Raw genomic sequence first — 16,631 nt, 5'->3', positions numbered from 1 at the left:
AGCAGCTACCTCCCCCATATGCATGTTCATTACTTAGAACGTTGCCTTTATTCGTTTCTTTAAGGATTTGCAGTGTGGTACCCACAAATATCTAACCCCTGTAAAATGGATTACATTGTTCATTATCCGCTACTCATCAGGATGTTTGGTCCTCTCCTAGCTCTATGGTGTATGCGTTTCGAAGGGAAACACTAGCATTTTAAAGATGTTGCTGGAAAAACTCGAAATTTTAAGAACATAACCCTTTCACTAGCAAGAAGACATCAATTTTATCAAATGTATGTGTGGTCGCAGCCCTTCATCAGAAATGCCAGATCTACTGATGGTTCCAAGGAGATACTACTTCAACATGCCCCAGAAGCAATTCAGAGTTACATTCACGACCGTGATATTCACGCAGAATCTATAGTCTGTGTGAAAAGTGCAGTTGGTAATGATAACACATTTGCTGTTGGCTGTGTTGTTGCAAAAGAACCTTCCGAAGAGGACTTACCCATGTTCGTTGGGATTGCAGGCATATATGTTATTAACTCTGATACCATTTTTCTCATGCAAACATTAACTGCAGTTGAGTATGATGCGCACTATCATGTATTTGTTCTGTTTTGCAATGAGGAGCAACGTGTTTTAAGAAATTTAAGCACTATCTCAACGGATCTTCTAAATCTGCATACATTATCAAATGGTAGACCTGTTGTAAATCCACGCCATGCACCTTTGTAATGTAACTTCCCGTTCCCTGTTGTTGTATATATTTACTTTTGTTCATCTGAACGAAAATAACCATACTCCCTTTATACACCCAGGCGACACACTTATCACCATATTTCACCTGAGGGTGTAGTACACCATTGTTACACCCTCAGGAACTTCCAAAACAAAGTTGTAGGGTGTGAAAGGGGTGTCATCTTTGTTAATACACCTATTTTACACCTGTAAAGGTGTGAAACGATTTAGAGTGTGGAGTTGGCGTCGGGGGCGCCACTGTCGCAACGTTCTTCGTGCTATATCAAAAGAACGGAAAGCGGCGCGAGCACGACAGCAATGCTATCGGAAAGAGGACGTTTTCCCCGTCGAAACGAGGCCTCATTCACCTTTGTACGCCAAGAAACGCCCGATATCGAAAAAAATGCCCCTCGCCCCATGTATAAGGAAGCCGCCGTTGCCACGGGATGCTGACTCGAGAACGAAGAGAGATAGAAAGGTGTCACAAGTTCCTACGCCTTGCCCGCTTTGAGTGCGTGTGCCCGTCAGAGGGAGGTTCGGATCTGCCGTGGGGTTCGAACCCAAACACTGGGACAAATGTCGCGGAACGGGGGTTGGCGTCAGAAATTGTTGGTATGACGCCCTAGCAGCTGGAAATTGACGGGCGATCCGAGAAGCAAAGTTGTAGTGCAGGGTACGGAGCATGCACACACAAAGTTTCGTGTAAATTGGACGTTAGGTAAGCAAGTTACAACACTGAACAGCGGGAAGCGTTTCCGGTGGTCGTTACCCAGACACGCCGGCGTCGAAAAACTGCAAAGCCAATATGTTATCTTGGAGAACGAAACTTTGCGGGCCTACAGGGCACACTGGATTGAAAAGAGCACGTCGAGACCTTCAAAACTATGTTACACACGACTATGTAGCTGCAACTGGGGCAGTTTTAGGAAAATGCGGCCGCCTATCCCATGCATTGTGAGAAGTGCAAACACGGAAACCGATAACTGGAGAACCGCTAAAGTTACAGAGCTGCGATCGATTTTGTCACGTTTGGTACGTCATGTAGAGTAGGTTCCCAAAAAATGAACATCGTTGGACGCGAGCTTCCTTCCGAAAAATGACGCGAACGCGTCTTCACCCGCAATTTCCGAACCGCTAAAGACCGGACCGCGGTGTGATTTGGCTGATCATAGAACTATTCGAGACCTATTTGGACGCAAATTTTGGCGTGAATCCGACAAACACTGCGGGAGTGACGGCGCTCCGAACGTGTCGTTGATGTGCTGATGGAAGCCAAAAATTTCCGCATTTGTCGGCTACCGTTAGGATTTCTCACAAACTTCGGGCGTGCTCGTGAAGGGGGAGGAATGCGGAATCCGTCACAACAAATAGCGTCTTGGTAGGACCATTTTAGGCCTCTATATTAGACGCACAACCCCATCAAGCGACACCACCGTCAGTCGAAAGAGACTCACTACTGCCATCAACCACTAGGGTCCCCAAGAGTCTTGAGCAGGCTATCCGTGTACTCCAGATAAACACCTGAAGAATCGATACTTTGAGTACGGGAGCAGGTTAGAAACCAGGACAAATCCATGTTAGGGTATAACTAATTGTATTATCATCCAACCTGACCTAACCTAGTCATGTGTGTCACCTCACGTGTCGTTCGGAGCGTGTATCCTATTTCTGCATCGTTTCCGTCCGTTCGTTACTATTTAGTCCCTAACACAGGAACGTAGAAGTGAGTTTATTTACCTGCACATTCCTCCTGGGCAGTGACACAAATTTGGTTCGCACAATCCATTTTTATAAGGTAAGTGCGTGACGCAATTAAGTGGCCCATTTCAAAAAGTTTGGCATAATTGTAATCATAACTATGTGGCAGAATCAACGTTTCGGATTATGTGTCATGTGAGATTCCTGTCCCCCAAACTATCCTAATGTGCATCATACGGCGCCATATGTGTACTATTGCTGTCACATACGAAGACGTATGGAACCCATATTGCTGCCACATCACTTCATACGGGTGAAAGGTATGTGGTATACGGTCCCATACCACTTCATACGAGGCCCACATAAGTATCATATTGACTCCATATGACTCCGTACGGTACCCATAAGAATGCCATATTGCCTATATATGACTTCATACGCGGCCCATATGTATTAATATAGGACCCATACGAATCTGTACGGGAACCGTACAAACTGATATAGGAACCATATGCGTCTTATACGGGCTTTTTCAATACCATGCTCTTAACACATTAAGCCGCTGCACAGCCAGTGCACAAGCTGCTATCAATCTGTTTCTATTATCTTGAAGGGGGCGAAGAGGAAAATGACGCAACAGGCAGAGGCGGCGGCGGCGGCGGCGGAGGCGGCGGAGGCGGCGGAGGCGGCGGCGGCGGAGGCGGCGGAGGCGGCGGAGGCGGCGGCGGCGGAGGCGGCGGAGGCTCGTCATGTAAGTAGAAAGTGGTGTTTTTTGTTTTGTTTTTTCATCCATTGCTGCCGAAGGCCCAAGCAACAGAAAAGTCAATGCTCTAGAAACACTTTGAAGAGCTTTCATTACAAAAGACCAAAAGATCATTTTGTCCCAATCGTATGCAGAAATGAAACCTATGGTCTCGATATGCCATCGTTGCACATTCATTCTATGCACCATATTTTTTCTACATTATGCATTTGTAAATGTCATTACATCCATATTGAGCGGTGCTTGTGTTCATCGCGATGCACTCTGTTGTGTCGATGCAAGGTGGAGAAGAACGAGAGTGAAGAAGAGGAGGGTAGCTGACGCGGAGCGGACTGACATTCGTGGCATTCGGTTTCGGGCATTAGTTCAGGACAGTTGTGCTTGATGTCAATAAAGACATAACAGCCTGGCTAAGTCGACTACAATGAACCTGCATCCCCCACCAGTATTTCTGCCTTCCCCTGGCAAACCGCCCATTCCTTGGGAGGAGTGGATGCAGCTCTTCACGACCTACATGGAAGCCTGCGGTGGAACGGGATATGCATCTACACGTAAGATGTCTATTTTACTGAACTGTCTTGGAGTGGATGGACAACGGATATTCCGTACTTTACGGAATACCGTTTACGGAATACTTTGCGGAATACTTTCCTGCTACGGCAGTCTCCTCGACCGTCGATGAGACGGAAGACGTGTATGCTGCCGCGGTGCAGAGCCTACAGCATCCAGGTGAATCGATTGATGAATTTATTACGGGGCTGCGGACCCTGAGTGCGAACTGCAAGTTCGAGGTCATGGCTGAGGACATCATTTGTGACCACTTTTTGGAAAAGACATCGAGTCAGGTTGTCAGGGATCGCCTTCTACTAGAGCCCGACCTGACCTTGGACACTGCTCTGGCAATTGCAAAGCAAGTGGAGCAAGCGCAAAAAGAATCTGCTCTCCTGGCTAGTCAGCAACACCACGCTACCGTTTCAGCTGTAGCTCTCCATGAGAAGAAAACGTCGAATGCATGCTATAGATGTGGGTCGACGAAACGGTCCCAGTTGTCCTGCTAGGAACAAAACTTGCCGGTTATGTAAGAGGAAAAGAACTTTGAGTCAGTGTGCCGTCAGAAGTCCTCGGTACAAGCAACCTCGGTCAAGGAGGGGGACGTAGACGCCTATGTAACATCGACGTCCAACACAAACGCAATTTTCTGTGAAATACAGGCTGCGGGCGTTCCCTTATGTCTTCTGGTCGACACAGTCTCAGCGGTCTGTCTCCCTTTTACCTTCTAGCGTCTACCATGAGAAGTTATCTCATGACTACTCTAAAGCAATCATCTCCACGGAAGGGGTATTCTCTGCTACAGTATGTTTCGGCAACAGGACTGCCACTTGTAGATTTCATGAGGTGCGCAAAGGTGCTGCCATTGCTGGCATGGATATGTTGCGCGCCTTGGACATCGCCATTGTACCTGCTCAGCAGCGTTGCCGGAAAGTGTCGGCTACACCTGCAGTACAGGTACCTCCGTGCCTGACGAAATACCCTACTCTTTTATCCGAGGAATTGAGACTAGCGAAGCGTTACAGACACAAAGTAACGATAAGGACATCGCTAGAACCGGTACAGCAAAAACTTCGCCGCCTTCCGTTGGAGTTTCCTCAAATAGTCTCGGAGGAACTGCAGGAGCTGGAGCGGTCGGACATTATAGAACGCGTAGATGCCTCTGAATGGGTGTCCCCAATTGTAGCTGTCTGGAAGAAGACTGGAGAGCTCAGATTATGCGTGGACCTCAGAAAGCCAAATACAGCCATCGTCATTGATAGCCACCCCTTGCCTCACATGAAGGACATCTTTCATCACCTTGCTGGCGCTTCGTACTTTTCAAAACTGGACCTCTCTTCCGCGTATCATCAGATGGAGCTTGCAGAAGAAAGTCGTAATTTAACTGCGTTCATTATTCACGACGGCCTCTTTCGCTACAAGCGTGTATGCTTTGGGTTGGCATCAGCGGCTGCTGCATTCCAGAAAATGTTGGCGATGGTCCTAAAGGGTTTAAAAGGTGTTCTTCACTACCTCGATGATATCTTGGTATACGGTACTACAATGGGGGAGCACAACCTTAGATTGCATCGGGTGCTCTTCGCCCTGGATGCCGCTGGGCTGAGGTTGAACAAGAATAAATCTGTCTTTGCCACACGCCAGTTACAGTTTCTGGGACATTCTTTATCGCCGGATGGGATGAGTCCGCTGTAGGATACATTGGAAGCCATTCGTGATGCGCCATCTCCGCAGGATGTCGTATCCTTGCGCTCACTTCTTGGCCTTGCATCGTACTACCTCAAGTTCGTACCCCACTTCGCCACGGTGGTGGAGCCGCTTCGGCGACTGCTTCGCAAAGAGAAACGATTTCTATGGACGGAAGAGCAAGAAACTGCATTCAGCAAAGTCAAATTTCTCATCAAGAGTGCGTACCTCTGGCTCTCTTCGATGCTTCGCTTCCTACAATTGTCACGGCGGATGCATCAAATTCGGCCTGGGGGCTGTGCTGCAGCAGGAGCATCCTGACGGTCTACGTACCGTCTGCTTCGCCTCAAGGGCTGTGACAGCGACAGAGTACCGGTACTCAACTGGGGAGAAGGAAGCTTTGGCATGCTTGTGGGCGTGCGAGAAGTGGCACGTATTACTTTTTGGACACAAATTTACGCTTTGCACCGACCTTCAAGCCTTGGTCACGCTTTTGTCAACCCAAAGTACTGGACAGCAACCGATGCGTGTTGCAAGATGGGCTGCACGTCTCCTTCAGTACAATTACACCATTGTACACAAGAAAGGAGAGCATATAACTTCGTCGCCGACGCCCTGTCACGACTTCCCCTACCTTACAAGCTGGCTACAACCGGAGATGAAGATGAAGACGAGTTAGTGTTCTCTGTTCAGCAGGCGCTATCCTGCATTACTTGCATGCAAGAGCTGCTGCGGGCTATGGACGATGACGTCGGACTCTGTCAGGGGTTTAAGTTGCTTGGAGCATGACCCTCAACTGGAAGAGCAGCAGCAAGAACAACGTTCTCCATATCTCAAACTTCGCGACGAGATCACTTCGGTGGGAGATATCCTACTCAGAGGGTCAAGGATAATCCCTCCTTCTTGGCTAAGGAAACGAATCGTCGACATCGCTCATGAGTCACATTCGGGGATCGTCCGGACGAAGCAACGTATACGTGAGCGTTATTGGTGGTCTTGTATGGACGTTGAAATTGAGATGTATGTACGAGACTGTTATATATGTCGTGAAGCGGACAAGACTGCAGTGACGCACAAAGGACCTCTACAACCAGTACCTTCCTCTTGTGGTCCGTAGAAGCAGTTGGGGATAGATATCGTAGGTCCATTCGGCAGCCTTCCAGCACGCTGCCGTTTCGCTATCACAGCTGTGGATTATTTCAGTGGCCGGAGGTAGCGTTTGTTTCGCACAGAGGTTATCCTTGAGTTTTTAATTGACATTTTTGTTCGTGAGGGATACCCTGAAATTTTGGTTTTGGACCACTGCCTCAATTCGAAGCTCTACAGTTCAAGAATTTTCTTGCCGAGAGGGGCATGCTGCACCGACAGTCGGCAATATACCATCCTGAAGCAAACGGACAGTTGGAACGCTTCAATAGAGTTCTGAAGGGCTTCATCCAAACGATTTCACTCACTGGGAGGAGGATTGTGTCGCAAGACGTGAAGGCGTTCCTGGGGATCTACAGGGCTATGCCTCACGCAGCAACAGGGTTATTCCCTTCAGAACTGCTACATCAGAGGCGCATGAAATCAAAACTCGACGTAGCCGGGTTCCCGAACCTGGACAAAGATATTCAGATGAAAATGGCTTCACTAGTTCACTGGAGTTTAGTGCGCATGACGTCACGGTGACGTTTCTAGGACGCTCCCGATTGGCCGAAGGAACCATGTGCGCGCTTCAAGAAGGTAAACAAAGGCACATTCGATGCACGAAGTGCCCCTGGGAGGGCCAAAACAGCTCTGGTTTCTGTATTAGAGGTCCCACTTTTCGTTGTGCATGATCTTGGTTTATCGACGAAAGACAAACGAATTGGTTAACGCAATATATTTGCTGAAGTTTCAACAATTCGGCTCTCGTTTAAGTTCGCTCGTGCGAGCACCCTGCAAACATTTTCACCATTTTGTTCAAATTACGGTCTCGCGGAGTTGTCAGCTATCCAGCGCGAACAGCGAGTGTCCTCGTAGACATGGTAAATTTAGTCACGTGACAGCTACAATGGTCTAAACTACCGTGAACGACAGGACGACGACAACCGTGCCTCAGCACGCGTACGAACTCTCGTCTTCCACGGTGAAGCAAATGGAGCCTGGTGCAGTTGCACCCGAACGGACAATGATCATGCCCGTTCCTGGTAAAGTGTGAGACTCCACTGTTATTAGACGTTAGAACTACTATGAGACCACTCAAAAGAGCACATTAAACTGTGACCTGCCGCGGCGGTCTTCGCCACTGCCACGAAAGCAGAGCCTTGGGTGTGTACCGTGTTTGAACATTTTCTGTAGTCAACGTAAAACACTGCACAACACACACGCACACAAACACTCCCCCGGTCGTAGAATGCCGTTTGAACCCGCCAGCAACAGTTAATCGCGTTCTCCCACCGTCAGCGAATCCGTGTGCGCTTTGGAAATAAATAAGTGACACTACATCCAAATGCGACGAAATACAGTCATAAATGCAGCAGGTGTTTAACACCGTATCACAAGCGTAAAACACACAAAACGTATGGCGGGTTCCCTGCTGTTTACCTTTCTCTGGTTCGCACGTGGAGGCGACAGGGGCCTTGGCGAATGGGAGCGCGGCACGCCGCCGCGTACGTCATTTTACACCCTCACCCTCTTCTGCTGCGCAGAAACGTACTTGCGGAGCGTATAATAATAAAGCACCTGATGACGCAAATCCCAACAGACATTCTATTTCTCATGAATTTCTGTTACCTCATCACGACTGTTTGGGATCATGAAGCATGAGAAGTCGAGGAGTCCATTGTTTTATCACGAACACCCTGCACCCTCAACACCCCCCCTACGTTTGGCGCCACACCCCTAACTTTTTATCTGTGCACTCCCTACAAAGTGGGGATCTTGTCCCCCTCGCCCGCATTTTCGCAACACCCTCACATGCTGAGGCAGTAAGCATGCGACACAAGCACCACGAGTAAAATGTGTGTTACGCAGAGATGAAGGCTTAGGGAAGGGATGTATCTCCTTGTGTTAGTTCCCGCCAATTCGTTTCGTAAGGTCCTCAACTTCCTTGTTGCCATGTGCGCTTGGTGTCCCTTCCCAAACAGCACAATGTACCGAAAGTCGAGCACAATAGGGGTGGACGGTATGTGTCTTATCAATGTTCTTTAGTTTCCCCAGTCTGTTCAAGTTCTTCCACCTACCCGTCCACCCCTGTTGCACTCGACTTTCAGTACATTGTGCTGCTTGGGAAACAGAATTGTTGGAAAACAGAATCATTCGCTGATTTCTACACTCCATTCGCTGATTTCTACACTTTCGTACCACTTTAGGTACGAAATCAGGTTGAATCAGGTGTGACACAGGTCATACATGTGGAGCCGTGTTTCCATGAACTCTACAAAACCGGGTCGAGTTGATTTATCACAGCAAATCCTTTCCCATCAGGCTGTTTCTACCAATCGTCTAGGGAGGATTGATGAGAGGAGGTGCGATAAGTCAGCTTGACCCGTTTCATTCGGCTTCATGTAGCCGCCGCTTGGGTCGCATGATCCACATGTACAACCTCTGTCAAACCTGATTCAGCCTGATGTGTGCGCATATACACATGTAGGAAAACAACTTTATTAATGAGGTTGATTCAGCAATTTCCTCGCCATGGGCGATACACTCCGCATATGAAACAAGTTCGTTCTGCATCCATAGAAGCATAGATGAGTCTCGAATAGAGTAATGGTTCTCAATGAGCAGTGACACACAACGTAGGCACCCAGCGAACACTATGGGTCGTATTCCCGATTAACCGCTCCCTATGTAAGCGCTAGCCCTGAGAACATTGTTTCCCATAGCCCCCGTTGCGCGCCAGCCAACGAAGTGAGCCAAGCCAAGTGAGCTCGCGAACTCCGTGTGGGACGCTCGCCCCGAAACAAACGTGGAAGACGTGTGCGATTTCGTAGATCGCGTCGAATGATTGAAGAGTTACCATTGCGGTGTTGTTCCCGTGCTGACGTGCGATGAATGCGGGACTGGGAAAACCACCTTGAGAGTTACGACACATGTGAATTCAAAGAAAGATACCGTTCATGAACTCTACCGACTACTCGACGTCAGGAAGAGCATGGGCAATCGTGGCTGCCCTTTTCCGCCCATCCAGCTATTATTGCGATCTTGCTTCTTGGATATAAATCATATCCACAGTACGCAACAGTTGAACAAATTTTGCTTAAAAGATTCGGTATGCGGAGGTTCAGATGTGGCATGACCTGCAATGCCCTCTCCGATATTGGGTCGCAATTGAGAAGCTTGCTGCCCCGCGCCGCTGGTGTCCCTCCAGGATCGCACATCTTCCGCTTTGTCATTCTTTGCTTTGGCTTTTGTGTTTTCTGAAAGCCTCTTTAACTGCCCTATAGTAGCTACAGTGAATTACGTCAATTTGTAATTCAATCCATTTTCCTGAAATAGCTCGAGAGATATCTGGCACATAATGAAAATTATGAAAAATGATAAAGCCGTTGGTTATGATGACATTAGACCTCGTGATATTAACCAAAAACATAGATGCCCTTTTAGATTTCCTGCTTCACTTGTTCAATGGTATTTTCAAAACTGGTAAGGTACCTGATGTTAAGACCCATTTACAAGAAATGGCCTAAAGATCATATTTTAAGTTATAGACCTGTCTCTGTTTTGCGAACCCTATGTTATATCATGGAGAAGTAGTATATCAGTAAAATAGAAAAGTACAATTCATCTGTTGACTACAAGACTTTAATGATGATGTCAATAGATTTTTAGATCGTGGATGGGTTGCTATCTCTTGTATAGATTTCTCAAGAGCATTTGAAACTATAAATCATAAAATTTTGCAGGGTAGGTTATATTCTGTTGGAATACGAGGAAATATATGTATGATTGATTTAGGAATCACTTAGAAAACGGATGTCAATCCGTGAAAATATAATCTTTAATTTATTTATTTATTTAACTAATTATAATTTATACTTTTAAATAAACTTTTCTAGTCCTAAGTAACTTTTGTCACATGGTGCCCCGCAAGGCTCTGTGCTTGGACTGCTCTTATTTATTACATATGCTAGTGAAATTCCCAAGGTACCGTTGCAGGGGACATTACATCAGTTTACCGATGATACAGCGCTAATGGTAGCAAATCATGGTTATCAAAAGGCAACGACTGTTATTAAAGTCGAACTACAAAAATTAATGGAATGGTACAGAGAAAATAAAGTTGCGGTGAATGTAGAAAAAACTAAGGTGGTGTTTCTTGATCGAGTATGTAGATAGTATAAAGTACCTTGGACTGCCCCTAGACTACAATATAAAATGGTACGCGGAAGTTGATAAGGTTTGTAAGAAACTTCGCTCCGTTTTGGCACAAATATACTTCATTAAAAGAAATGCACCATTCAGTATTAGAAGATCCATCTATTTTGCACTGGGTATGTCGTCATTAAACTAAGAATTAACCTTCTACGGGAATTGTGCGCAATACTTAAGAAATACACGGTTACAACGACGCAGCTCGGAATGTATATGCAGTGTCAGGAATATTAAAGTCCAGCGATTTATTTACATACAATATTTTGTGCAAGCATTACTTTTCAACCCAATTTAAGACATTGGAAGAAAGAGGCATAACGTTAAGATCTGGTACACATTATAAAATTCCCTTTTGTAAAGCAGAATACGGTAACAACAACTTTATTTTGACTTTGGAGGGTGGGGAGGTTCATCGCCAGAGGCGATACTCTACCCCATTGTTGGTGGGTGTGTGGGGAATAAAATAACGAGTCCCTCCACAATAACGAAGTCCGATGGTGTCCAGAAATGTCAAAAGAGCTTTGAGCGCAGATCGTTGCTGGTCTCGATTGGGCAGGGACCAAGCAATTTCGATAGGGAGAAGGGGCGAGAGTCCAGCTGACGAAGAGACTCGGAGAGTGCGGTTCGGGAAGGTTGGTAGCGGGGTCAATGAAGAAAAATCTGCTTTAGTTCCTCAAGAGCACCACAGTGGCAGCAGGTGGGAGAGTCAACTTGTCTCAAGCAGTAACGCCACTCAGCTGTAAAGGCCACATCGAGGCGCATTCGGTGGATTAATGCAGCATCTTGACGAGAGGTGTTTCGTGGCATGCGGAAAGCGAGCGTTGGATCAACTCTGCTCAACATAGATGGGGGGAGAATGTCGGTTGTCCATTGGCAGGAAGCCAGCGGTGTCACGAGGCGTCGCAGAATGGAACGACGGTCTCCTCTCAGCAGAACAATACTGGTCCGTTTCCGATACGAGCGTGCTGCTTCTGCGGCGCTGTCTGTCTGCTCGTTCCCCACGATACCACAATGGGCTGGAACCCACTGGAGAACGAGCCTGTGGCCTGCTGCGTAGACAGTGTGGTAAGCCATTAACACATCTGTGACTAGGGGTGCGGATGGGCCCCGTAACCCCGTATGCTAGGAACTATACTGTTCCCGATGAACTATCTGATGAACTCAAAAAACTGAAATCTATGTCTAGCATGAAAAGAGAAACAAAAAAGTGGCTGGTGAATACGTAAGACGCCCCTAGCCCTATTTATGTTCGCTACCATAAGTTTTCGGCGGTTGTGTATAAGTTAGTTGTTAGTTTGCATGTTATTAGTGGTAGATACTACTGGTATGTAGTTGTAGAGGTGTGGTTGTAGTAGTGGTGTGTGTGTTGCCAGTGCTCTATTTGTGTTACATCCAGCTTGTACGTTAGTTTATTGTTCCTGTGATCTGTATCTTTCTAGTTATTTATTTATTTTTAGTTATGTCAGAAGAATCTGGCAAAGAATACTAGGTATGCTGTACAGCATCATACCTAGTATTCTTTGCCTGCATTCGTTGTCTGCAACCTGCAAACAAGTACATTGGCTCAAGCAGGCGTTACTGCATTGTAAACTTGTGCTGGAAAAATAGAATATTATTAAGTAAGACGCTATTCCCTGAGCGTTAAACACCCTGGCTAACTGTGCCCAGGTTTTCGCCCCAAGTCGAACATGAGACATAAGAGAGAACTGATGTTCTGAGGCTGGAACAACATGGAAAGGACAAATACATACAAAGCCTCAAATTGCCTAAGAAATTAACGTTTCATCTTTCGTTCATCTAACGTTTCATCTTTCATCGTTAACAAGACTTAATTCACGTCACGACGTGTGTAAATCTTCAAACGCCTGTAGAATATAATTGAAAGTTTTTCATCCGTCCGACACCAGGAGAGAAAGTCGGCGCTGGTGTCCCCGTGCCAAACTCTAGCTGAACCTCCCTATGGTCGCTTAGGAGCACCGGCGAAAGAAGGCAGAGGCTGCGCCAGGCCTCAATAGCTCCCCGTATTCGCGGCAGTAGAAAAATGTTTCCGCGTCATAGTCACGTGGTATTACTGTGTGAGGCATCATCACGGATGCCCATTGGCCGAAGGTCGTTGCGCACTCCGGGATTGGTTGAGAAAGTTTCGAAATAGCTGACAGCTCGCGGGCGGGCGGTCAGGCGGACACGTGCAAGCAGGGTCGCAGCGTCTCCGCGTCTCGCCGATGTCGGTTGACCACAACGAGCGAAGCGCAAGTGTGTTCGCAGATTCGCACGTGAGTTATAGTGACTCTGTCCATGTACCGTTTCCCGAAACAAGTATCATCCTACGAACAGTCTAGCCGGTTCGGAACTGGAATGCTGTGGTGATCTGACTCCTGAGGAACACCTTCGAGCGTTGTCCCATTTTCAAACACAGTGACAAAGAAGACAGGATTCCGAACGACACAAGTATTTCCTGTGACGGTCTAACATTCGGTGCACTGTCAGCGTGTAGAACGTGCCCATTTGTGCAATGGCTCGTACTCGTGAGCCTCGTTCGCTTCCAGAAGTAGACAGTGTATGTATTTTGCAAGTTCGAATTTGGTTTGGTTGCAGTCTGTTCAAAGAACGAAACGTCCTGTACGCACGGCGAATATATGAGTCAATACGTTGCATCAAATGTGTATTTCGCCTCTCAAAAATGTCATGAAAACAATCAAGTCCATGGTAGCCAGGACCGGCAGAGAGGCGAGCCAAACTGAGAGGCTCTTGACTGGCTGGCTGCTAGGCATCACGACGCATTTTGGCCGCATGCCCAGTGTTGCCTGAATTACACTCAGGGGCATACCTTTTGAGGTATAAAATCTACACCTCCCTGAAGGTATATTTTCGCACCCGGGGTGTAATCTTGAAGAATTGGAATATTCGGCTTCCTTTTTCTTTCTTCTTCTTCTTTCAGCGCTATATAAGAGTGGCACTTTCCCAGTCCAGCTCGTTACAAAATTAGAACAAAATAATATGGAGCGACAGTGCTTCAATAACGACAATCGCGAGAAGGAAAGAAAATACCTGTACACGCGGGCACACGAACGTACCCACAAAATCATATTCACAAAGTACAGGTGTACATCGTAGAGGAGAGCACGTGCAGATTACTCGCCACGCAAGAAGCAACGTTGGAAGATTTGATGGAGAAGAGATACTGGTATAATATGGCTCCGCAAAATGTGGGGCACCTTCGCATGGCGAGCAACTATATGAGTATACGGCCCCGTAGATCCAGTCATTTCAGGAAGAAATAGTCACGCTTCAATAAACCACTCTCCCTATTAATTACGATGCAACCGTATTACTGACTTTGTTTTCTAATTAAATTACTGCTTAGCCGAGATGGTATACTGTCTCCACCACAAACTGATGTGGTACCAGAGGTTCATATCTAAAGGTATACAAAATACCGAAGGTATAAACTCAAGAGAGAATTACATTATTATACCCTCAACTGGCGTGGAAGGTACCTCCCACATGGTTTAAACGTGGTATAGTGGTTGGTGATGAGGTATAAATATGGTAGTCCTGGTTTATACCTCCGTTATACCTCTTCTATACCGTTTCTTCTAACAGTGCATCTCAACTATGGGGAGCTGTTGGCGCCTGGCTGCACGGCGCCGCCAAGCTGAGTCAGAACAAGCCCGAAAGGCTGGTTTGGCTCCGGATCCTGTCTTGCGTTAGCGTTGTGTAGGGTCGTATGAAGGACGTTTTGCACCAAAGTGAAAAAGGCGCAGAAATAACCGACTCATAAAAGATATACCTCAGATTTTGGTCGGGTGTTACTGTCCACAGATGAACATTAAATGTTGTCGCATTCTCATTGCGTTTATCGTTCGAAGTTCGCACACGTGAAATGCATACTTTTTTGTTGTTCCTGGTGAAGGTTTAAGCTGGGCTGGACTGTAGAAGAGTGAAGGTGTCTATTTTCCAACATGGGACACCAAGCGCACGTGTCGACAAGGAACCCAGGAAGGGAAGTACCCAGGACTATGACGAGGGGACGCATACCCTCCTAAGCCTTCATCCCTGCATGCGTTGCATATATTATTCTCGTGCTGCTTGTGTCGCGCAGGAACCTCATTTAAGCCACCACAACAAATGCAGAATGCTCAAGGGCACACCTTAAATGAGCCCAGGGGTCACATTTATTGTCTTGCTCAAGTGTGACTCTCTGTCATTAATTTTATTTTTCAAGTATATTCCACTCTCCGCCCGGCACGACCAATACAACATGTCCATTCCAAGTAATGGTAGAAGGAACCTCGCGGTGGGCACATGACTGGAAAAGGACTTTTCCTTAATTGAAATGCTTTCAGTCGTTCGAGCACTCGAGCCCGTCCCTTCCACATTTTTATCTTTCCAGAGGAGAGGCGACACTGCCCTATCATTCAGCGATAGATTAGCAGACTCTGATAAGCGTGGACGTGCGACCGAATGCGGGCCAGAACAGCGCGCCCAGGTACCAAAATAACGTCTTGTTATTTTGGTTTCGTCTCTGCTCATCCTCTCCAATTTCGGAGCCAATCAAATCTTCCATACCTCCTGAAGAGAATATCCGTCATATATCCGACTTAGCTGGAACACCCTGTAAAACACAACTTGACTCGAAAACAGGCGTGCTAACATATATTCAGTTCCTTGACTAGTTCTATGCTATTCTATTCTATTTATTTATTTTTTAGTTCGATTCGTTCAGGAAGTCTTTAAGCTGTAAAAAATGCGGATCTGGTTTCATGGGCTGTATCTCCCTCTGAGACGGAATTTTGACGGAGATGGCGTTGTTGCAGCGAACAGCGCCTCCAGGTCAAGAGAAACGGGTGGTGGAGAAAAAAAAAAAAACTGCTTACATTGTTGACCTTAGTCACGTACACAGAGACAAGAGAGAGGCAGCCTAAAGTTTAGTAGGCATACCGCTACCTACTCCATACGGTAATGAAGCAAATAAGCAAATAATTCACGTGATGCGTGGTTCCGTTTGGGAAGATTTTGTGAAAGGTTTTGTACTTTCGGTCGCTTGAACTTTCTTGTATCTTTCTCATGCAGACGTTATGCACGGCGAACAGAAGCGATAGTATAGACTTTTGAAGGAGCAATGAGGCGACATTGAACATCACTCGAAATCCTGCCTCGTGTGTCAAACTGTCCACCAGGAGTCACCGTGCAAAATATATTCGCTCTGCGGGGCGTTATAGCCGTGCAATCAAATTTACAACAAAAAAAACAAGAAAAGAAAAACAGAGAAAGCCCCAGACGGCCAACACGATGTGATCGTGACGTGGGGAAGGCTCAGTGCTTTGTTTCTTTGTTTTTTCTTCGCAGTTGACGCGCGGCTTCTACATGCTTGAGCTGTGCTGCTGTACGTCACTGGTCACGTGAGGGTAGTAGCTTACGTCACGACGTCCTCTTTTTCTGCGATGTGCTCCTTCCACGAGGAAAATGATTTTCAAATGTGTGCGGAACACAGCCCTCGCGCTCGCTCTGTAGGTAACCTACGCCCATCGTTCTTCGGCTTCATTGTTTGGGGAACACTCTGCGCTGGAGAGCGAAAAAAAAAACAGTTTTGGGGTCACCTCAGTGCTCCTTCAAATTATTTCTGAACAGATTGTAGATATCGTGCGACGTCCAAGAGTCCAAAGTAAAATGCGGAAGAAGTGTGCTTTATGGGATTGAATGACCGCTGGGTGTATTTGGTGCAATTCGCAGCTTCAGATTCTAAGGCGGATACTACGCCCGATGCTGGATTCGATTACCCTGTCAATCCTGTTCCCCACCCAGGTATGTACTTAGAGTGATTTTCAGGTACAAAAAGCTGGTGCATATGACTGAAGGTGTTAATGTCCTT

The 16,631-nt window shown here is 46.7% G+C and overlaps 2 protein-coding genes across 2 annotated transcripts in view; both read left to right on the top strand.

Moving 5' to 3' along the window:
• The first annotated feature begins 3,144 nt into the window (after nt 1-3,144).
• LOC135399694 (uncharacterized) overlaps nt 3,145-16,631 on the top strand; it is a 109,927-nt gene continuing 96,440 nt past the window's right edge. Inside the window, exons 1-2 of the mRNA XM_064631428.1 lie at nt 3,145-3,175; nt 16,493-16,564. The gene's annotated coding sequence lies outside the window, so the exon portion shown is untranslated. The remainder of the gene's footprint in view (nt 3,176-16,492; nt 16,565-16,631) is intronic.
• Nucleotides 3,612-5,428, top strand: LOC135400527 (uncharacterized protein K02A2.6-like). The gene is made up of 3 exons (XM_064632360.1): nt 3,612-3,738; nt 3,851-4,097; nt 4,468-5,428. Exons 1-3 carry the CDS (start codon nt 3,612-3,614, stop codon nt 5,426-5,428), a joined length of 1,335 nt encoding a protein of 444 aa, XP_064488430.1.

Source organism: Ornithodoros turicata, chromosome 7 (genome assembly GCF_037126465.1).
Source record: "Ornithodoros turicata isolate Travis chromosome 7, ASM3712646v1, whole genome shotgun sequence".
NCBI classification, from domain to species: Eukaryota; Metazoa; Arthropoda; class Arachnida; order Ixodida; family Argasidae; genus Ornithodoros; species Ornithodoros turicata.
The sequence above is the reverse complement of the archived record's forward strand: the minus strand, read 5'-3'. Positions and strand labels throughout refer to the sequence as shown.